Source organism: Triticum aestivum, chromosome 1D (assembly GCF_018294505.1).
Source record: "Triticum aestivum cultivar Chinese Spring chromosome 1D, IWGSC CS RefSeq v2.1, whole genome shotgun sequence".
NCBI lineage: Eukaryota > Viridiplantae > Streptophyta > Magnoliopsida > Poales > Poaceae > Triticum > Triticum aestivum.
In genome coordinates, this window is record NC_057796.1 from 289,375,691 (window position 1) to 289,398,486 (window position 22,796).

General features: G+C 45.4%; 2 protein-coding genes across 2 annotated transcripts; one reads left to right on the forward strand and one right to left on the reverse strand.

The window, feature by feature from the left end:
• Positions 1-9,730: 9,730 nt before the first annotated feature.
• Positions 9,731-11,279, forward strand: LOC123181526 (putative expansin-A30). The gene is made up of 2 exons (XM_044593806.1): positions 9,731-10,129; positions 10,224-11,279. Exons 1-2 carry the CDS (start codon positions 9,976-9,978, stop codon positions 10,847-10,849), a joined length of 780 nt encoding a protein of 259 aa, XP_044449741.1. The 5' UTR covers positions 9,731-9,975; the 3' UTR covers positions 10,850-11,279.
• A 116-nt stretch (positions 11,280-11,395) lies between these two features.
• Positions 11,396-14,353, reverse strand: LOC123181527 (SUMO-conjugating enzyme SCE1). The gene is made up of 5 exons (XM_044593807.1): positions 14,165-14,353; positions 13,992-14,075; positions 11,936-12,088; positions 11,741-11,854; positions 11,396-11,657 (listed from the first exon to the last, which is right to left on the reverse strand). Exons 1-5 carry the CDS (start codon positions 14,234-14,236, stop codon positions 11,595-11,597), a joined length of 486 nt encoding a protein of 161 aa, XP_044449742.1. The 5' UTR covers positions 14,237-14,353; the 3' UTR covers positions 11,396-11,594.
• Positions 14,354-22,796: the final 8,443 nt, after the last annotated feature.

Here is a 22,796-nt window from a genome sequence, read left to right on the forward strand (position 1 = left end):
ATGTAACCATTTACGACGAGCTCTTTGTCACCTCCATAAACGAGAAACATATCTTAGTCCTTTTCAGGTATTTCAGGATGTTCTTGACCGCTGTCCAGTGATCCACTCCTGGATTACTTTGGTACCTCCCTGCTAAACTTATAGCAAGGCACACATCAGGTCTGGTACACAGCATTGCATACATGATAGAACCTATGGCTGAAGTATAGGGAATGACTTTCATTTTCCCTCTATCTTCTGCAGTGGTCGGGCATTGAGTCTGACTCAACTTCACACCTTGTAACACAAGCAAGAACCCTTTCATTGACTGATCCATTTTGAACTTCTTCAAAACTTTATCAAGGTATGTGCTTTGTGAAAGTCCAATTAAGCGTCTTTATCTATCTCTATAGATCTTGATGCCCAATATATAAGCAGCTTCACCGAGGTCTTTCATTGAAAAATTCTTATTCAAGTATCCTTTTATGCTATCCATAAATTTTGTATTATTTCCAATCAACAATATGTCATCCATATATAATATTAGAAATTCTACAGAGCTCCCACTCACTTTCTTGTAAATACAGACATCTCCAAAAGTCTGTATAAAACCATATGCTTTGATCACACTATCAAAACGTATATTCCAACTCCGAGAGGGTTGCACCAGTCCATAAATGGATCGCTGGAGCTTGCACACTTTGTTAGCACCTTTAGGATCGACAAAACCTTCTGGTTGCATTAGCTTCCTCACTAATTGGTGTAGGAATCACTGGAACTGATTTCTGTGATGAAGTACTTTCCAATTCGGGATAAGGTACAATTACCTCATCAAGTTCTACTTTCCTCCCACTCACTTCTTTCGAGAGAAACTCCTTCCCTAGAAAGGATCCATTCTTAGCAACGAATATCTTGCCTTAGGATCTGTGACAGAAGGTGTACCCAACAGTCTCTTTTGGGTATCCTATGAAGACACATTTCTCCGATTTGGGTTCGAGCTTATCAGGTTGAAGCTTTTTCACATAAGCATCGCAGCCCCAAACTCTAAGAAACGACAGCTTAGGTTTCTTGTCAAAAACCACAGTTCATATGGTGTCATCTCAACGGATTTAGATGGTGCCCTATTTAACGTGAATGCAGCCGTCTCTAAAGCATAACCCCAAAACGATAGCGGTAAATCAGTAAGAGACATCATAGATCGCACCATATCTAATAAAGTACGGTTATGACGTTCGGACACACCATTACGCTGTGGTGTTCCAGGTGGCGTGAGTTGCGAAACTATTCCACATTGTTTCAAATGAAGACCAAACTCATAACTCAAATATTCTCCTCCACGATCAGATCGTAGAAACTTTATTTTCTTGTTACGATGATTTTCTACTTCACTCTGAAATTCTTTGAACTTTTCAAATGTTTCAGACTTATGTTTCATCAAGTAGAAATACCCATATATGCTCAAATCATCTGTGAAGGTCGGAAAACAACGATACCCGCCGCGAGCCTCAACACTCATCGGACCACATACATGAGTATGTATTATTTCCAACAAGTCAGTTGCTTGCTCATTGTTCTGGAGAACGAAGTCTTAGTCATCTTGCCCATGAGGCATGGTTCGCAAGCATCAAGTGATTCATAATCAAGTGATTCCAAAAGCCCATCAGCATGGAGTTTTTTCATGCGCTTTACACCAATATGACCTAAACGGCAGTGCCACAAATAAGTTGCACTATCATTATTAACTTTGCATCTTTTGGCTTCAATATTATGAACATGTGTATCACTACAATCAAGATTCAACAAAAATAGACCACTCTTCAAGGGTGCATGACCATAAAAGATATTACTCATATAAATAGAACAACCATTATTCTCTAATTTAAATGAATAACCGTCTCGCATCAAACAAGATCCAGATATAATGTTCATGCTCAGCGCTGGCACCAAATAACAACTATTCAGGTCTAAAACTAATCCCGATGGTAGATGTAGAGGTAGCGTGCCGACGGCGATCACATCGACTTTGGAACCATTTCCCGCGCGCATTGTCACCTCTTCCTTAGCCAATCTTCGTTTAATCTGTAGCCCCTGTTTCAAGTTGCAAATATGAGCAACAGAACCAGTATCAAATACCCAGGCGCTACTACGAGCATTAGTATTGTACACATCAATAACATGTATATCAAATATACCTTTCACTTTGCCATCCTTCTTATCCACCAAATACTTGGGGCAGTTCCGCTTCCAGTGACCAGTCCCTTTGCAGTAGAAGCACTCCGTCTCAGTCTTAGGTCCAGACTTGGGCTTCTTCCCTTGAGCAGCAACTGGCTTGCTGTTCTTCTTGAAGTTACCCTGCTTCCCTTTGCCCTTTTTCTTGAAACTAGTGATCTTGTTAACCATCAACACTTGATGCTCGTTCTTGATTTCTACCTCCGCAGCCTTTAGCATCGCGAAGAGCTCGGGAATAGATTTCTCCATCCCTTGCATATTATAGTTCATCACGAAGCCTTTATAGCTTGGTGGCAGTGATTGAAGAACTCTGTCAATGACACTATCATCAAGAAGATTAACTCCCAGCTGCGTCAAGTGGTTGTGGTACCCAGACATTCTGAGTATGTGTTCATTGACAGAACTATTCTCCTCCTTTTGCAGCTATAGTACTTGTTGGAGACTTCATATCTCAACTCGGGCATTTGCTTGAAATATTAACTTCAACTCCTGGAACATCTTATATGCTCCATGACATTCAAAACGTCTTTGAACTCCCGATTCTAAGCCGTAAAGCATGGCACACTGAACTATCGAGTAGTCATCAGCTTTTCTCTACCAGACGTTCATAACGTCTGCAGTTTCTCCTGCAACGGGTCTTGCACCTAGCAGTGCTTTCAGGACATAATTCTTCTGTGCAGCAATGAGGATAATCCTCAAGTTACGGACCCAGTCCGTGTAGTTGCTACCATCATCTTTCAACTTAACTTTCTTTAGGAACGCATTAAAATTCAAGGGAACGGTAGCACGAGCCATTGATCTACAACGACATAGACATGCAAATACTATCAGATACTAAGTTCATGATAAATTAAAGTTCAATTAATCATATTACTTAAGAACTCCCACTTAGATAGACATCCCTCTAGTCATCTAAATGATCACGTGATCCATATCAACTAAACCATATCCGATCATCACGTGAGATGGAGTAGTTTTCAATGGTGAACATCACTATGTTGATCATATCTACTATATGATTCACGTTCGACCTTTTGGTCTCAGTGTTCCGAGGCCATATCTGCATATGCTAGGTCGTCAAGTTTAACCCGAGTATTCTGCATGTGCATAGCTGGCTTGCACCCGTTGTATGTGAACGTAGAGCTTATCACACCCTATCATCATGTGGTGTCTCGTCACGACGAACTATAGCAACGGTGCATACTCAGGGAGAACACTTATACCTTGAAATTTAGTGAGGGATCATCTTATAATGCTACCGCCGTACTAAGAAAAATAAGATGCATAAAGGATAAACATCACATGCAATCAAAATATGTGACATGATATGGCCATCATCATCTTGTGCCTTTGATCTCCATCTCCAAAGCACCGTCATGATCTCCATCGTCACCGGCTTGACGCCTTGATCTCCATCGTAGCATCGTTGTCGTCTCGCCAACTATTGCTTCTACGAGTATCGCTACCGCTTAGTGATAAAGTAAAGCAATTACATGGCGATTGCATTTCATACAATAAAGAGACAACCATAAGGCTCCTGCCAGTTGCCGATAACTTTTACAAAACATGATCATCTCATACAACAATTTATATCTCATCACGTCTTGACCATATCACATCACAAAATGCCCTGCAAAAACAAGTTAGACGTCCTCTACTTTGTTATTGCAAGTTTTACGTGGCTGCTACGGGCTTCTAGCAAGAACCGTTCTTACGTACGCATCAAAACCACAACGATTTTTCGTCAAGTGTGTTGTTTTAACCTTCAACAAGGACCGGTCGTAGTCAAACTCGATTCAACTGAAGTTGGAGAAACAGACACCCGCCAGCCACCTGTGTGCGAAGCACGTCGGTAGAACCAGTCTCATGAACGTGGTCATGTAATGTCTGTCCGGGCCGCTTCATCCAACAATACCGCCAAATCAAAGTAAGACATTGGTGGTAAGCAGTATGACTATTATCGCCCACAACTCTCTATGTTCTACTCGTGCATATAACATCTATGCATAGACCTGGCTCGGATGCCACTGTTGGAGAACGCAGTATTTCAAAATTTTCCTACGATCACGCAAGATCTATCTAGGAGATGCATAGCAACGAGACGGGAGAGTGTGTCCACATACCCTCGTAGACCGAAAGCGGAAGCGTTTAGTAACGTGGTTGATGTGGTCGAACGTCTTCACGATCCAACCGATCCAAGTACCGAACGTACGGCACCTCCGTGTTCAGCACACGTTCAGCACGATGACGTTCCTCGAGCTCTTGATCCAATTGAGGATGAGGGAGAGTTCCGTCAGCACGACGGCGTGGCGACGGTGATGATGAAGTTACCGGTGCAGGGCTTCACCTAAGCACTACGACGATATGACCGAGGTGTTGAACTATAGAGGAGGGCACCGCCCATGGCTAAGGGATTGTCTGTTGTGCCTTTGGGGTGGCCCCCTGCCCCCGTATATAAAGGAGGAGGAGGCCAGCCCCCTAGGGGCGCGCCAAGTGTGGGGAGTCCTACTAGGACTCCCAAGTCCTAGTAGGATTCCCCTTCCTTTTTCCTTTTCCGGAGTAGCAAAGGGGGAAAGAGAGAAGGAGTATGAGAGGGAAAGGGGGTGGGGGCACCGCCCCCACCCCTTGTCCAATACGTGGCAAGGGGGGGGGGCGCCTCCTCCTATGGCCGGCCCTCTCTCCTCCACTAAGGCCCATGTTTGCCCATTACCTTCCGGGGGGGGTCCGGTAACCCCCGGTTCTCCGAAACTTCCCGAACCATTCTGGTGTCCGAATGTAACCTTCCAATATATGAATCTTTACCTCTTGACCATTTCGAGACTCCTCGTCATGTCCGTGATCTCATCCGGGACTCCGAACAAACTTCGGTCATCAAATCACATAACTCTAATACAAATCGTCATCGAACGTTAAGCGTGCGGACCCTAGGGGTTCAAGAACTATGTAGACATGACCGAGACACATCTCCGGTCAATAACCAATTGCGGAACCTGGATGCTCATATTGGCTCCTACGTATTCTACGCAGATCTTTATCGGTTAAACCGCATAACAACATACATCATTCCCTTTGTCATCGGCATGTTACTTGCCCGAGATTCGATCGTCGGTATCATCATACCTAGTTCAATCTCATTACCGGCAAGTCTCTTTACTCGTTCCGTAATGCATCATCCCGTAACTAACTCATTAGTCACATTGCTTGCAAGGATTATAGTGATGTGCATTACCGAGAGGGCCCAGAGATACCTCTCCTATACTCGGAGTGACAAATCCTAATCTCGATCTATGCCAACTCAACAAACACCATCGGAGACACCTGTAGAGCATCCCTTTCCCCTTAATATAAATAACAACTTTATTATTGCCTCTAGGGCATATTTCCTTCATCCCTTTCCCCTCTTTCCTTCTCCTCTTAGGCCGGCGCATATGTGGGGCGCACCAGTATCTTATGGCTGGTGCGTTTCCCCTCTTGGCCCATAAGGCCCATATCTTTTGCCGGGGGTGCCCGGAACCCCTTCCGGTGACCCGATAAGTACCTGGTACCCCCCAAAACACTTCTAGTGTCCGAATACCATCGTCCTATATATCAATCTTTACCTCTCGACCATTTCGAGACTCCTCGTCATGTCTGTGATCTGATCCGGGACTCCAAACAACATTTGGGTACAAAATCACATAACTCATATAATACTATATCGTCATCGAACGTTAAGCGTAGGGACCCTACGGGTTCGAGAACTATGTAGACATGACCGAGACACCTCTCCGGTCAATAACTAATAGCGGAACCTGGATGCCCATATTGGCTCCTACATATTCTACGAAGATCTTTATCGGTCGAACCGTTATGACAACATACGTAATTCCCTTTGTCCATCGGTATGTTACTTGCCCGAGAGTCGATCGTCGTATCTGCATACCTAGTTCAATCTCATTACCGACAAGTCTCTTTACTCGTTCCGTAATACATCACCTTGTGACTAACTCCTTAGTCGTTTGCTTGCAAGCTTATGATGTGTATTACCGAGAGGGCCCCGAGATACCTCTCCGATACTCGGAGTGACAAATCCTAATATCGATCTATGCCAACTCAACAAACACCTTCGCAGATACCTGTAGAGCATCTTTATAATCACCCAGTTACGTTGTGATGTTTGATAGCACACAAGGCATTCCTCTTGTATCCAGGAGTTGCATAATCTCATAGTCGAAGGAATATGTGTTTGACATGAAGAAAGCAATAGCAATAAAACTGAACGATCAGTATGCTAAGCTAACAGATGGGTCTTGTCCATCACATCATTCTCCTAATGATGTGATCACATTATCAAATGACAAGACATGTCCATGGTTAGGAAACCATAACCATCTTTGATCAACGAGCTAGTCAAGTAGAGGCTCACTAGGGACACGGTGTTTGTTTATGTATTCACACATGTATTTAGGTTTCCGATCAATACAATTCTAGCATGAATAACAAACCTTTATCATGAATAAGGAAATATAAAATAACAACTTTATTATTGCCTCTAGGGCATATTTCCTTCAGAAATGGTTACTTGACTTTATAGTAATTTTTTCTTGTGAAGCTTGTGTACGGTTTCATGCAGCACAATAACCCCATCAAGTATGTTCCGTCTTAAAGATGACTCAGCCGGCTCGGGAGCTTTATGTGTTCCATCTAAAACACCTCATCATCAAATTTCCCTTCTGAAAACGGAGCACTAAAAACACATTTTTCCGCCTCTGCGACTCGAGAGATGTCATCTGTTATGGACTCATCGAACGAGAAATTGCTCCCAACTGGTGATCCATAAAGATATTTGTAATATTTTATAGAAAATTCTGAACCTAAAGTAGTTCAGCCTCTGCAGTTCCCCCTCGGGTACGTGAAAGAACAACAACCTGTACAAGACCATGTTGCTGAGGAAGGAGTTGATTAAAACCAAGCGTCTCCCATATGAATGAGGTTTTCCCTTATAGATGCAAGGTGTTTCTTAGTCGCTCTTCCACGTATTTCCACCCGGCTATAGTAAGTCACCAGTAGTGGATAGGAATACCAATTTATCGGATCGGAAACAATCCAAGATGGAAACCGAAGATCTCAGCATACTCAGACGTTGAATCTACAACCTCAGCAAAGCAAAAAAATGCTCTTGTGGAAATTTATTTTCAGACCCGAAAACTCATCGAAAGGGCATAAAAACAACTTAAGATTTCTTACTTTATCCAAGTAATGGTCCATAAAATCACATCTCTATTACGTGCGGCCACTTTATCCCATTTAATGATAATAGCAAGCATGCTTGCCATAATATTGAACAAGATAGGGGACAAGGGGTACCCTTGGCAGAGACCCTTTCAAGTTTGAAAGTAGTTGTCGACGTTATCATTGACCTTGATGGCGACACTACCACGAAAGATAAAACTCTCAGTCGACCTCCGCTACTACGGCGAGAGCCCCTTCACACAGATAATTTGTAGAAGAAATGGTTACTTGACTTTATAGTAAAAGAATTCTGTTGAAGCTTGTGTATGGTTTCATGCAGCACAACAACCCCATCGAGTATGTTTCGTCGTAACTCAGCTGACTCGGGAGCTTTATGTGTTGCATCTAAAACACTTCATCATCAAATTTTCCTTCAGAAAACGAAGCACTAAAAACACATTTTTCCGCCTCTTAGACTCGAGAGATGTCATCTGTTATGGACTCATCCAGCGAGAAATTGCTCCCAACGTGGTCCATAAAGATATTCGTAATATTTTATAATGAAATTCTATAGCGAACCCCCCCCCCCCCCCCTCGCGCGATACGACCCTCATCCTGGTCGAGCACAAAGATATGTTTCTTCCTATACCTCTCATTAGCGAGCATATTAAAGTATTTCGTATTATCATTTCCGTGAGCCAGAAACTGTAATTGTATGTTGATACCATTTAATTTGTTCCTCATGCAAGAGACGGGATATCCACTTGTCTAATTGGCTTTTCTCTCTCAATATCTAGATAGGATAGTGGCCGTACCTCCGTGATATTATCGAGCTTGTCAATCATGGAAGGCAACATCGACGTTTCCCTTTTACAGATCGACGATATGCTTAGCCCATCCATGTAGGAATCGTCGCATTCATGGATCCTAGAATTCCATCATTGAATGGGTGTATTACCTCATCGTTGTCTAGCCCAAACTTTCCTAACCAGATCGGCAAAGCCCTCACTAGTAAGCCATCTCAACTCGAGTTTGAACTTAGGATGTTTACTTGATTGGGAAGTTTGATCAAAATCGGTTAGCGGTTGAGCATGACCCGATCAGGCATTTATTCTTTGCAATGCCCGTAACGAAGCTAGGGGAAACTTATTTTCCTTGTTAGTGGTTGCTAGAACCCGGTCAAGTTTTTCATAAGTGGGAACCGGTTGACTATCCAGCCAAGTGAACTGGCGACCAAACACAATGATCTTCCGTAGGTCCAAGCTATGGATGATATCACTGAACATGAAAGGTCATCGCTTGTCCAACTGGTCACTGTTCTTCTCACGTTGATAACAAAATATCCCCCCACCCCCAAATGAACATTGGATGTTGGTTATCACGACATGTGCTAACAAATTTCTAAAGGAAAACAAAACAAAACTCCTCTTAAGATGCACCATACATGACTACTAAACTCAAAAAGTTATTACACTTGCTCCAACGGTGAAACTTAATATGATATTGAACCTTCAACATAGCCAGAAGTAACATGTATGTTGAGTGGATGCGAGGCAAGATTGCATTGGACCTCACGGAGTAGGGTAAAATGCACAACACACAATTGTAACCACATGAAAAATGGTCTAGAACATTTGTCGGAAAGTCACATTTACCGGACTTTGTAATGGTACCCCTCACAAAATCGGTGATATTGTTATGTTTAGCCAAGTCACTAAACATTTGTTATTCCAAAACATACCTCTCATGATGAATCACGATTAGATTTAGAGACATTTGCCTTCTTGGACAGGTATCAACGACCTTAAAAAGTCATTTTTAAGACCTTATTATTTTTCGAGGTCATTCTCTTCAGCCTGTGTTAGTAGTGCTAGTTTTGAGTTTGTTTTAAGTACATTATCTACTAGGGGGTCTATAGAAAGGCATAGAGAATTTATTTATTTTACGGTAGACAATTTATGTTGGAATTGCTTTGCTCTTTTCTTTACAACTCAAGCAAATAAGCTTGAAAAAAAATGCTTTTATTTGAGTGAGGTCCTGTCTTCCGTGCCCGTGGCTAAATCATTGATCCGATGGCCAAGATCAACTGCTTCTCCGGAAAGGGAAGACACCCGGCCTGTTCATTGTATATGTAACTCTGTCCAACCTAGAATAAGAATGTTAACCTATCCGATCTCTCCCAGAAAAATAACATATCGTGATTAGAAATTGAAAGACACAGTTCCAACATGCGAAATTCCTTTTCGAAGGAGAAAAACGTACAAAATCCGGCCTACCAGCAAAACGGCAGAATAACAGAGTACAGCTCGGTTCCTTGCCCGCACGTATGCCACGCCGTACAAATCTCCACGATTTCGCGAGTGCGTGCAGGCACGACTTGGCCCGAAGATTGAACGATATATGTTCCTCCTCAATCATCACCGGCTGATCTAACCACCACACTGATTGATCCAATCCGACGTAGTGCACACTATAAATCCACTCGCCCCATGCCATCTTCTGACAGAACTCAGCCAAGAAGAGAGCACTACTACAAGGGAAAGCGAAGCGAAGGCAATGGCTTCTGCTGCGTCCAAGTCCGCGGCCGTCTTGGTCCTCCTCGTCTCCCTTGCCGGCGTGGCCACCACCGTGGACGCCAGGTTCCGGGCCATGCAGTGGACTCCCGCCCACGCCACGTTCTACGGCGACGAGGCTACGGCCGAGACGATGGGTACGTCGCCTGCACTGCACACGTACTACATTGATCAATGACCATGCATGCTTATTCCTTGTTATGCTGATGTATCGTGCTTGTGTTCTCGCAGGCGGGGCGTGCGGGTACGACATCACGGCGGGGTACGGCGCGGACACGGCGGCGCTGAGCTCGACGCTGTTCCTGGACGGCTACGGGTGCGGGACGTGCTACCAGATCCGGTGCGTGAAAGCCACGGCTTGCTACAGGGGCTCGCCGGTGATCACGGTGACCGCGACCAACCTGTGCCCGCCCAACTGGGCGCAGGACACCAACAACGGCGGCTGGTGCAACCCGCCGCGCACCCACTTCGACCTCGCCATCCCGGCCTTCAAGAAGATGGCCGACTGGCATGCGGGCATCGTCCCCGTCATGTACCGAAGGGTGCCGTGCATGCGCAAGGGCGGGATCCGGTTCGCGTTCCAGGGGAACCCGCACTGGCTGCTGGTGTACGTCACCAACGTCGGCGGCGCCGGCGACGTCGGGGAGATGTGGGTGAAGGGCGGTGGCAGCATGGGGTGGCTGCGCATGAGCCATAACTGGGGCGCCTCGTACCAGGCGTTCGGGCAGCTCGGCGGCCAGGCGCTCAGCTTCAAGCTCACCTCCTACACCACCGGGCTGACCATCGTCGCCGCCGACGCCGCGCCGGCGAGCTGGAGCATCGGGCTCACGTACCAGGCTCGCGCCAACTTCAAATAGGAGTCGAAGCGAAGGTCTGGGGCACAGCACACTTGGGTGATTGCTGCCCTCTACCGTTTTTCGTTACTTCGTTCCTTACTTTCTCTAGGACACCGTCGCGCGTTGCCCCTGTCCATGTGAACCACGGGGGGTTTGACGCACGCACTGATAGTGAAAAACTCTGCAGCACGATCAAAGCAAAATGTTTGCAGGTTGTATTGTGCCTAAAAACACCCTAGTTCAATTAAGAATTTTCCGTGCAATCAGAGGTGGCTGGTGGACAGACTAAAGTTGCTACAACCCTAATAACACCAAGCCACAAGAATACTGATTTGTAAAAATAAACAAACAAAGATCAATTCTCCTGACAAGAAATCGCTTACAGACAATAAAACTTTGTTGAAGATGCGTCCCCTTTTTAAAGTCCTACTGTATTTAGGGTTCAACTGGGTTGCCTTACCCCTTCTTTTACATCTTCCTTTAAAAGGAAGTGTTCACATCAAATTATTTTTGAAGAGATCACCGAAACAATCACACAAAAAAAGTCGAGAAGACACAATCAAGGAGTTAAGTTCAAAAGTATCCACACATCCATCATTCAAGCAGAAGGACCTGAGTTTTGTTTGGTCAACACCAGACCACACGTCACAAATGTCCACGGTCACAATGGAAAGCTCTCCACAATACCCCGCTTTCGGTTATATTTAGTCATACTTCATATTTTCAGGTGCGGTAATTTATGATTTTAGACTGCTACGTTGGATCCTCAAACCAGAGCAGGGTACTGCTTGGCCTGCAGCCGAATGCGTCTCTTGTACTCTGCTGGATCCTGCAAAGCAAAAGAAACAATGTGAACGGATGATACTGAAGGACTAACGGATGAAAGAATCTTGCTCAGTTTTTAATTCTAACCTGGATAAAGAGGTGATAACCATCAGTCTGGGCAGGATCAGCTGGATTAGGTTGATCAAGCAAATCCTGTATTCCAACTAGAATCTGCTTAACAGTGATGGCAGGTCTCCAACCCTGAGAATATGCAACTTGAACTGTAAATTTGGTGGTGTGCCATTTCAATAAAACCTAAGAAAATAGCTTTGCTGGGCTTACACTATCCTCATTGAGAATCGAGAGGCAGACCGTCCCTGAAGGATAGACATTTGGGTGGAAAAAACCCTGCGGGAACTTGCACTTGGGAGGTTTGCTAGGGTAGTCCTCACTGAAATGGAGAGTAAGTGGGTAGTATCCACTTTCCCAATCAGTCTGCGCAAATGACGGAGTAGTTAAGACACTTCAGTCAAAAAATCCAGACCTTTTGGAATGAATTAACAGGGACGACAAAACAAGAAAGAGATATACCAATTACCAAGTGAGCAATGAGTTAACAGCATGACAAAACAAGAAAGAGAAATACGAAGTGAAGAACATATATTCACCACAACAGTCATATCACAGAACTGGGAAAACATATGCAAGAGATTAGCAAAGTCCACCAGATGCAAGGCAGAATGGTTTGACTGCACATTATCTATCTATACAGCAATTCCGTCCTACTCCTCCCCCTGTTGATTCAACAACTTTGCATGTCTGTGGCATTGTTGTGAATCCTTACCCACTGGTCTCAAAAACGGCAGCAGGAAAGCATGGATCTGCTAACAGGTCGTACTCAGCCTCTCCTGCCTACATTTGCCATTTTAGGGATCCTATTGTAGCGTCAACCTCACCAAGGTCTGGACTATGAAAATGGAACATAAGTACCGATACTTTATTTGGCTTTGGCTTCAGGAAAGGCTTCTCACCAATAAAAATATTTCTAACCACGGCATCCCAAACAACACCATGTGCTCCCTATCACCCTATGTGATGAGCTTCCTGAAAACTCTACATGCCTGATCCTAGTGTGACCATACTCTTTTGGCATCTGGACTCTCATGGCCAAAACTGGTTTGATAAGCTAACGTTACACCTTGCTCATTATCAGGTCACTTTGCCAGCAGCCTGGAGGTTTTCTTTTTCAGCAGCTATCAGTGACGAGTTGACGACTCTTTGATCTCAGACTCTCAGTGCAAGCAGCAATCACCCAAGCTGCACATTCTGGTCTCACGTGGCCACGCACGCCGCACAAGATCACCACTTCTCGCGCACGTCGTGCCTTGTGAAAACTGCGGACTGCGCTCTATGCCTCTTTTGTAAAGTGTACCATATATACACATGAATGGATGAGCAGCACCATAAGGTGCATTGCATACTCCTACGGCTTGTCTACACTCAGCTGTAGCATATAGCTACTGCAGTTGGCACATATTAAGGAACACAACAGACGCGTTTTTGAGCAATGCACATCTACAGAAACGTCTAGCTGAGCGCATTAAGCATAATGTTTATCTTCTAAAGCTCGGTGCAGTTTGGGTTTCGATGGGTTTGTTTCACAGCGCCCACTACTACTAGACACGAGTAGTCGTTATTAATTTTCTTTTATTGAGGTCTGATCTTTTTGGACCTGATTGTTTGATATGTAAAAACTTCTTTTCTTCTTAAATGCATTGGCAGTACACCTGCCTGATTCCAAAAAAAAAAAGGCATGGCCAGATAACTTGAGTTCCCTGGTCACATCAGAATGGGTAAAGGCAAATCGTGTTACAGAAAAGTATCTATCCTCATGTGGCCAAAATTATTAACTTTTTGCTTGGGTTCCTGTGGCTCATGTTGTGTGTTTCATCTCTAGCGTGCATAAACATGCTTGGGAATCAAGGCTTTGTTGCCACTGATGTTGTATTACAGTTTTGTTGTACGTAAAGTATGGACAAAAGGCACATTAGTTCTATAGCTCCTAGGTTAGGGTAACAGATACACGATGAGGAAGAACTGAAGATTAGTAATTTGTCACGAATAACATCACAGTTCCTAATACCCAATCCAACAAATAGGTAACATAATCCATAGATGAACCACCAGACATAGACCAAAGCACCAATCGAACCTAGTTTTAGTAGTCTACTACTGTAATAATACCACGAAAGTCCAGAAACCCTCAATTTTCACACACGCGCAATAGGCGATTGCGCAATATATAACTATCAAAGACAAGCCCTTTGCCTCACAGACCAAACCAGATCGAATCGAGGGGGGGTGGGTTCGGGCGCTCCACAGTTACTCAGGTACTTACCCCCTGCTTTCCGGGGATGGTGCAGTTCCAGATCATGAGATTCACCGACCCGTCGGCCACCGTCTCCGGCTTCGCGACGAATCCCTGCGAACCAGAAGGACCAGATCAAGACCCGAATCGCCGGTAGGAGGGGCGGGGGGTGAGACGCGAAGGGGGAGGGGGGTGATACGGACATGGGGGTGGTTCTTGCGCCAGGCCTTGCGCTCCTCCGCGAGGCGGCCCCGCGCGATCCCTCCTCCTGACATGGGCGGCGGCGGAGGAGGCTGCTGGCTGCTCTCTGTCGCTGAGTCTGGGGTTTGGGTTTCGGAGTCTGCGCAGATGACGATGCGTTAGAGGGTGCTTGGATCAGCAGACTTATTTTAGTACTAAAAATAGTCTCTTTAAGAGGCTAAAGTTCCAAGCACCCCTGACTAAAGATGGGCTAAAATTTTTTAGTCAAGGGTACTCTTACTAAAATATGGATTAGTCCTCTCTCTCCTCATTTAACTCTTCTCCTTTAACACAGGCGAGTTCTGGATTGGAGGGTTTGGAGAATAATAAATACTCATTAACTTGATTTTAGTCTCTTTAGTATTTGGATCCAAGCATGGGTGAGGCTAGCAAGTTTTAGTCTCACTACTTTTAGTCATGAGACTAAAACGTATCCAAGCACCCTCTTAGTTCTTCTTTTCCCTTTTATCTTTTTTCTTCTCTTTTTCCCAGCGAAATCTCTTTTCTCCCGAAAATTCGATTCTAGCCCAGGCTCAGTTGCTCCTCAAATCTCAGCCGCCCGCTCGCATTTAGATCAGCGCCTCCCTTGTATTTGAAGATGTACTATTTTCTTCGAGAAACTTGCAATAGGTTTGTCATTAATCATGGTAGTACAATGAACACCAGAAATAAATAAAAAATACATCTAGATTCGTAAACCGCCTAGCGATGACGACAAGCACTACAGTGAGCCGAAGGCGCGCCGCTGTCATCATCCTTCCTTGCTGGAGTTGGGCAAAACTTATTATAGTGGACAGTCAGGAAGTCATCATGCTAAGGCCTCATATGACTAGCGCACCAAAATATTAACCATCGCCGTTGAGGAGAAACGTTGTTCAAAAGGATCCAACTTGAAGACACACTCACGTGGATGAACGAACACCGGATCCGAGTAGATCCACCAAAGACAACCACCGACCGAATCGTGCGAGATCTGCCGGAGACACACCTCCACATGCCATCCGACGATGCTAGACGCACCACCGGGACGGGGGCTAGGCGGGAACAACCTTATTTCCTCTGTAGGCAGCCGCTGTCGTCTCGTCTTACTGAGCAGGACACCAACCTTAGCACAACTCAAAGAAACATATAAAATGAAGTCTCCTCCCGACAAGGGTCGGGATCCACCACACCCCATGGCCCTAAAGCCACAGTAAACGAGACAGATCGGCGCCACAGCCAATGGGGGCAAAAACCCTAACCGCCTTGTTCGCTAGGAGGAGTGGCGAAGGGATTTAGTACTCTTCTTTGTTAGTATCTGAATATGTATTCGGCATGTATTTGGTATGAACTTCACGTGGGCCTGAGCACATTCAATTGTGACAGGCGGTATTGATGGTGTCCTAGATTAGGGGTCACTCACCACGTTGTCTCCTGGCCAGGTGGGCCGGACCAATGACCCCATGCCAGTTCACCAGCAGACAATCTCAAGACGGCCCACGGAGCGTAGAAGGAACATTTCTAAGACTTGGCGCATACTCCAAAACTTAGAAGTCGTCTACAACACGTTTTACCTTCTATGTAGCTGACCTAATTTTAACCGTAGACCCCCGGTACCTACATAAACCGAGGGTAGGGCTTGTAGACAACACATAATGATCTCGTGGTAGATCATTGATAGTCCGCAAGTGCACAGGGTTCAATTGTAGTCGTTTCAAAGTAAGAATTTTAATCCCACGGAGAGCACATGAATCAGACTTTTGCCTCTTGTAATGAATTATGGATTTGTGTCTGTAGATAATTATAGACTCCAAACAAAGTGAGGGCAAAATTAAATTATAATGGAGTTGTGAACAAAGCTTTAAAATAAAAAACATAAAGGTAATAAGTAAACAATAGTTGAAGTGACTGATGGAATAGCAGAGGAGTAAGGCGTTCTCAGGGAGTCCAGAATCCCCATTGGTATGTTTCTAGTGCACGTATGCTGGGGCATAGTATGGTATGGATACTTTTTTTTCGTGAATATGCAAGGTTGCGTATCATTTCATTGATAGGTGGAAAGGAGAAGTACATGGTAGCACTCGGGGGGGCGTACACTCAACGGCGTCCCCAGGAGTGCGGCGCGAGCATGAGGAAGGATGCTCAGCCTTTGTACACACGATCTAGGTTATAGGGATAATAAATGCTAAGCCTAGGGCACCGGCTCTGGACCAGAGTCGGGCTTCCTCCTTGATGGTGTGGACAAGGGCGTCGGTAGATGGTCGGAGGTCATCGAAGAGAGCGGCATTGCGATGCTTCCAGATGCTCCAAGCGGTGAGAGCTACGAGCGAGTTGAGGCCTTTCCTCGGGCTTGCCGGAGAAGCAGCCAACAAGGCGGACCACCACGCGAAGAAGGACGAGTTGGCATCGGGCAGGGGCACCGGGAGGCGACACCAGGATAAGATCTCGTGCCAAGTGATCCTCGAGAAGACGCATTGAACAAGCAAGTGATCCATGGTCTCGAACTCTTGGTCACACAGCTTGCAATGGGGATCGTGAGGCAGACCGTGGCGCGCTCTTCGTTCCGCAGACCAGCAGCGGTCCAGGGAAACTAGCCATAGAAAGAACTTGGCGTTCATCGGCGCCCAGCACCGCCAAATGGGCCGCTAGCTAGGCGCGGTGGTGGAGCCTAGGAAGAGGGCTTTGTAGGCCGAAGAAGCTGAATATTTCCCGCTTTGAGTCCACTTCCAGGAGATTTTGTCGGGCGCGTCAGAGAGTTGGACCTGCTGAATACGCCGCCAAAGATCAAAGTACTCGATCGTGGCGGCCGGTCCAAGAGAGCCATGGATGTCGCGAATACCGCCTGGAACACCATAGTGTGATGGTGTGTCCGAACATCATAACTGCACCCTATTGGATATGGTGCATACCATGATGTCTCTTATCGAATTACCACTATCGTTTATGGGTTAAGCATTAGAGACAACCGCATTCACTTTAAATAGGGCACCACGCAATTCCGTTGAGACGACACCGTTTAGAGAAACCTAAGTTGTCGTTTCTTAAAAGTTTGGGGCTGCGATGCTTATGTGAAAAAGTTTCAGGCTGATAAGCTCGAACCCAAAGCGGATAAATGCGTCTTCATAGAATACCCAAAAACAGTTGGGTATACCTCCTATTTTAGATCTGGAAGCAAAGGTAATTGCTTCTAGAAACAGTTCCTTTCTCGAGGAAAAGTTTCTCTCGAAAGAATTGAGTGGGAGGATGGTGGAGACTTGATAAGGTTATTGAACCGACACTTCAACTAGTGTGTAGCAGGGCACAGGAAGTTGTTCCTGTGGCACCTACACCAATTGAAGTGGAAGCTCATGATAGTGATCATGAAACTTCGGATCAAGTCACTACCAAAAACCTCGTAGGACGACGAGGATGCGTGCTACTTCAGAGTGGCACGTGATCCTGTCTTGGAAGTCATGTTGCTAGACAACAATGAACCTACGAGCTATGGAGAAGCGATGGTGGGCCCATATTCCGACAAATGGTTAGAAGCCATGAAATCCGAGATAGGATCCATGTATCAGAACAAAGCATGGACTTTGGTGAACTTGCCCGATGATCGGCAAGCCATTGAGATAAATGGATCTTTAAGAAGAAGACGGACATGGACGGTAATGTTACCGTCTATGAAGCTCGACTTGTGGCAAAGAGTATTTTCACAAGTTCAAGGAGTTGACTACGATGAGATTTTCTCATCCGTAGCGATGCTTAAGTCCGTCGGAATCATGTTAGCATTAGCTGCATTTATGAAATCTGGCAGATGGATGTCAAAACAAGTTTCCTTACCAGTTTTCGTAAGGAAAGGTTGTATGTGATACAATCAGAAAGGTTTTGTCGATCCTAAGGATGCTAAAAGGTATGCTAGCTCCAGCGATCCTTCCATGGACTAGAGCAAGCATCTCGGAGTCAGAATATACGCTTTGATGGAGTGATCAAAGTTTTTGCGTTTATAGAAAGTTTGTTAGAAACTTGTATTTACAATAAAGTGAGTGGGAGCGCTACAACATTTCTGATAAGTATATGTGAATGACATATTGTTGATCCGAAATGATGTAGAATTTCTGGAAAGCATAAAGGGTTGTTTGAAAGGAGTTTTTCAAAGGAAGACCTGGATAAAGCTGCTTACATATTGGGCATCAAGATCTATAGAGATAGATCAAGACGCCTGATGATACTTTCAAAGAACGCACACCTTGACATGATCTTGAAAGAGTTCAAAATAGATCAGCAAAGAAGGAGTTCTTGGCTGTGTTACAAGGTGTGAGTATTGAGTAAGACTCAAGACCTGACCACAGCAGAAGAGAGAGAAAGGATGAAGGTCGTCCCCTATGCTTTAGACATAGGCTCTACAGTATGCTATGCTGTGTACTGCACATGAAGTGTGCCTTGCCATGAGTCGGTCAAGGGGTACAATAGTGATCCGGGAATGGATCACATGACAGCGGTCGAACTTATCCTTAGTATCTAGTGGACTAAGGAATTTTCTCGATTATGGAGGTGAAAAGGAGTTCGTCGTAAAGGGTTACGTCGATGCAAACTTTGACACTAATCCGGATAACTCTGAGTAGTAAACCGGATTCGTATAGTAGAGCAGTTATTTGAAATGGCTCCAAGTAGCGCGTGGTAGCATCCACAAGATGACATAGATATTCGTAAAGCACACAGGATCTGAAAGGTTCAGACCCGTTGACTAAATAACCTCTCTCACAAGCATAACATGATCAAACCAGAACTCATTGAGTGTTAATCACATAGAGATGTGAACTAGATTGTTGACTCTAGCAAACTCTTTGGATGTTGGTCACATGGTGATGTGACCTGTGAGTGTTAATCACATGGTGATGTGGACTAGATTATTGACTCTAGTGCAAGTGGGAGACTGTTGGAAATATGCCCTAGAGGCAATAATAAATTGGTTATTATTATATTTCCTTTTCATGATAATCGTTTATTATCCATGCTAGAATTGTATTGATAGGAAACTCAGATACATGTGTGGATACATAGACAACACCATGTCCCTAGTCAGCCTCTAGTTGACTAACTCGTTGATGAATAGATGGTTACGGTTTCCTGACCATGGACATTGGATGTCATTGATAACGGGATCACATCATTAGGAGAATGATGTGATGGACGAGACCCAATCCTAAGCCTAGCACAAGATCGTGTAGTTCGTTTGCTCAGAGCTTTTCTAATGTCAAGTATCAGTTCCTTAGACCATGAGATTGTGCAACTCCCGGATACCGTAGGAATGCTTTGGGTGTACCAAACGTCACAACGTAACTGGGTGGCTATAAAGGTGCACTACAGGTATCTCCGAAAGTGTCTGTTGGGTTGGCACGAATCGAGACTGGGATTTGTCACTCCGTGTAAACGGAGAGGTATCTCTGGGCCCACTCGGTAGGACATCATCATAATGTGCACAATGTGACCAAGGAGTTGATCACGGGATGATGTGAGTTACGGAACGAGTAAAGAGACTTGCCGGTAACGAGATTGAACAAGGTATCGGGATACCGACGATCGAATCTCGGGCAAGTACCATACCGATTGACAAAGGGAATTGGGTACGGGATTGATTGAATCCTCGACATCGTGGTTCATCCGATGAGATCATCGAGGAGCATGTGGGAGCCAACATGGGTATCCAGATCCCGCTGTTGGTTATTGACCGGAGAGTCGTCTTGGTCATGTCTGCGTATCTCCCGAACCCGTAGGGTCTACACACTTAAGGTTCGGTGACGCTAGGGTTGTAGAGATATTAGTATGCGGTAACCCAAAAGTTGTTCGGAGTCCCGGATGAGATCCCGGACGTCACGAGGAGTTCCGGAATGGTCCGGAGGTAAAGATTTATATATGGGAAGTCTTGTTTTGGTCGCCGGAAAAGTTTCGCGCATTATCGGTATTGTACCGGGAGTGCCGAAAGGGGTCCGGGGGTCCACCAAGGGGGTCCACCAGCCCCGGGGGGCCACATGGGCTGTAGGGGTGTGCGCCTTGGCCTATATGGGCCAAGGGCACCAGCCCCAAGAGGCCCATGCGCCAAGAGATAAGGGAAAGGGAGAGTCCTAAAGGGGGAAGGCACCTCCGAGGTGCCTTGGGGAGGATGGACTCCTCCCTGGCCGCACCCTTCCTTGGAGGAAGGGACAAGGCTGCGCCCCCCTCTCCCTTGGCCCTATATATAGTGGGGGGGAGGGAGGGCAGCAACATCTAAGCCCTGGCGCCTCCCTCTCCCTCCCGTGACACCTCTTCCTCCCCGCTTGCGCTTGGCAAAGCCCTGCCGGGATCCCGCTACTTCCACCACCACGCCGTCGTGCTGCTAGATCTCCATCAACCTCTTCTCCCCCCTTGCTGGATCAAGAAGGAGGAGACGTCGCTGCTCCTTACGTGTGTTGAACGCGGAGGTGCCGTCCGTTCGGCGCTAGGATCATCGGTGATTTGGATCATGACGAGTACGACTCCATCAACCCCGTTCTCTTGAACGCTTCCGCTCGCGATCTACAAGGGTATGTAGATGCACTCCCCTTCCCCTCGTTGCTAGATTACTCCATAGATTGATCTTGGTGATGCGTAGAAAATTTTGAATTTCTGCTATGTTCCCCAACAGTGGCATCATGAGCTAGGTCTATGCGTAGTTTCTATGCACGAGTAGAACACAAAGTAGTTGTGGGCGTCGATGTTGTCAATTTACTTGCCGTTACTAGTCTTATCTTGATTCGGCGGCATCGTGGGATGAAGCGGCCCGGACCGACCTTACACGTACACTTACGCGAGACAGGTTCCACCGACTGACATGCACTAGTTGCATAAGGTGGCTAGCGGGTGTCTGTCTCTCCCACTTTAGTCGGATCGGATTCGATGAAAAGGGTCCTTATGAAGGGTAAATAGAAATTGGCATATCACGTTGTGGCTTTTGCGTAGGTAAGAAACGTTCTTGCTAGAATCCCATAACAGCCACGTAAAACATGCAACAACAATTAGAGGACGTCTAACTTGTTTTTGCAGCATGTGCCTTGTGATGTGATATGGCCAAAAGGATGTGATGAATGATATATGTGATGTATGAGATTGATCATGTTCTTGTAATAGGAATCACGACTTGCATGTCGATGAGTATGACAACCGGCAGGAGCCATAGGAGTTGTCTTAATTTATTGTATGACCTGCGTGTCAATGAAAATGCCATGTAATTACTTTACTTTATTGCTAACCGTTAGCCATAGTAGTAGAAGTAATAGTTGGCGAGACAACTTCATGAAGACACGATGATGGAGATCATGATGATGGAGATCATGGTGTCATGCCGGTGACGAAGGTGATCATGCCGCGCCTCGAAGATGGAGATCTAAGGCGCAAGATGATATTGGCCATATCACGTCACTTTATGATTTGCATGTGATGTTTGTCATGTTTACATCTTATTTGCTTAGAACGACGGTAGCATAAATAAGATGATCCCTCACTAAAATTTCAAGAGACGTGTTCCCCCTAACTGTGCACCGCTGCGAAGGTTCGTTGTTTCGACGCACCACGTGATGATCGGGTGTGATAGATTCTAACGTTCGAATACAACGGGTGTTGACGAGCCTAGCATGTACAGACATGGCCTCGGAACACATGCGAAACACTTAGGTTGACTTGACGAGCCTAGCATGTACAGACATGGCCTCGGAACACAAGAGATCGAAAGGTCGAACATGAGTCATATAGTAGATGCGATCAACATGGAGATGTTCACCGATGATGACTAGTCCGTCTCACGTGATGATCGGACACGGCCTAGTTTGACTCGGATCATGTATCACTTAGATGACTAGAGGGATGTCTATCTGAGTGGGAGTTCATTAAATAATCAGATGAACTTCATTATCATGAACATAGTCAAAAAGTCTTTGCAAATTATGTCATAGCTTGCGCTTTAGCTCTACTGTTTAAGATATGTTCCTAGAGAAAATTTAGTTGAAAGTTGATAGTAGCAATTATGCGGACTGGGTCCGTGACTGAGGATTGTCCTCATTGCTGCACAGAAGGCTTATGTCCTTAATGCACCGCTCGGTGTACTGAACCTCAGTGTCGTCTGTAGATGTTGCGAAACATCTGACATACACGTTTTGATGACTACGTGATAGTTCAGTGCATAATGCTAACGGTTTAGAATTGTGGCACCAAAGACGTTTTGAAACGTCGCAGAACATGTGAGATGTTCCGAAGACTGAAATTGGGATTTCAGACTAGTGCCCACGTCAAGAGGTATGAGACCCCTGACAAGTTTCTTAAGCCTGCAAACTAAGGGAGAAAAGCTCAATCGTTGAGCATGTGCTCAGATTGTCTGAGTACTGCAATCACTTGAATCGAGTGGGAGTTAATCTTCCAGATGAGATGGTGATGGTTCTCCAAAGTCACTGCCACCAAGCTACTGGAGCTTCGTGATGAACTATAACATATCAGGGATAGATATGATGATCCTTGAGCTATTCGCGATGTTTGACACCGCGAAAGTAGAAATCAAGTAGGAGCATCAATTGTTGATGGTTAGTAAAACCACTAGTTTCAAGAAGGGCAAGGGAAGAAGGGATACTT

Excerpts from the sequence above, each read along its gene's own strand:
- LOC123181527 (XM_044593807.1), bottom strand. The coding sequence starts at position 14,236 with ATGTCAGGAGGAGGGATCGCGCGGGGCCGCCTCGCGGAGGAGCGCAAG. Across the intron at positions 12,089-13,991 it reads CCATCCCCGGAAAGCAGGGG|ACTGATTGGGAAAGTGGATA; the intron begins GTAAGTACCTGA and ends TCATTTGCGCAG. Across the intron at positions 11,855-11,935 it reads CGATTCTCAATGAGGATAGT|GGTTGGAGACCTGCCATCAC; the intron begins GTAAGCCCAGCA and ends GCATATTCTCAG.
- LOC123181526 (XM_044593806.1), top strand. The coding sequence starts at position 9,976 with ATGGCTTCTGCTGCGTCCAAGTCCGCGGCCGTCTTGGTCCTCCTCGTC. Across the intron at positions 10,130-10,223 it reads GGCTACGGCCGAGACGATGG|GCGGGGCGTGCGGGTACGAC; the intron begins GTACGTCGCCTG and ends GTGTTCTCGCAG.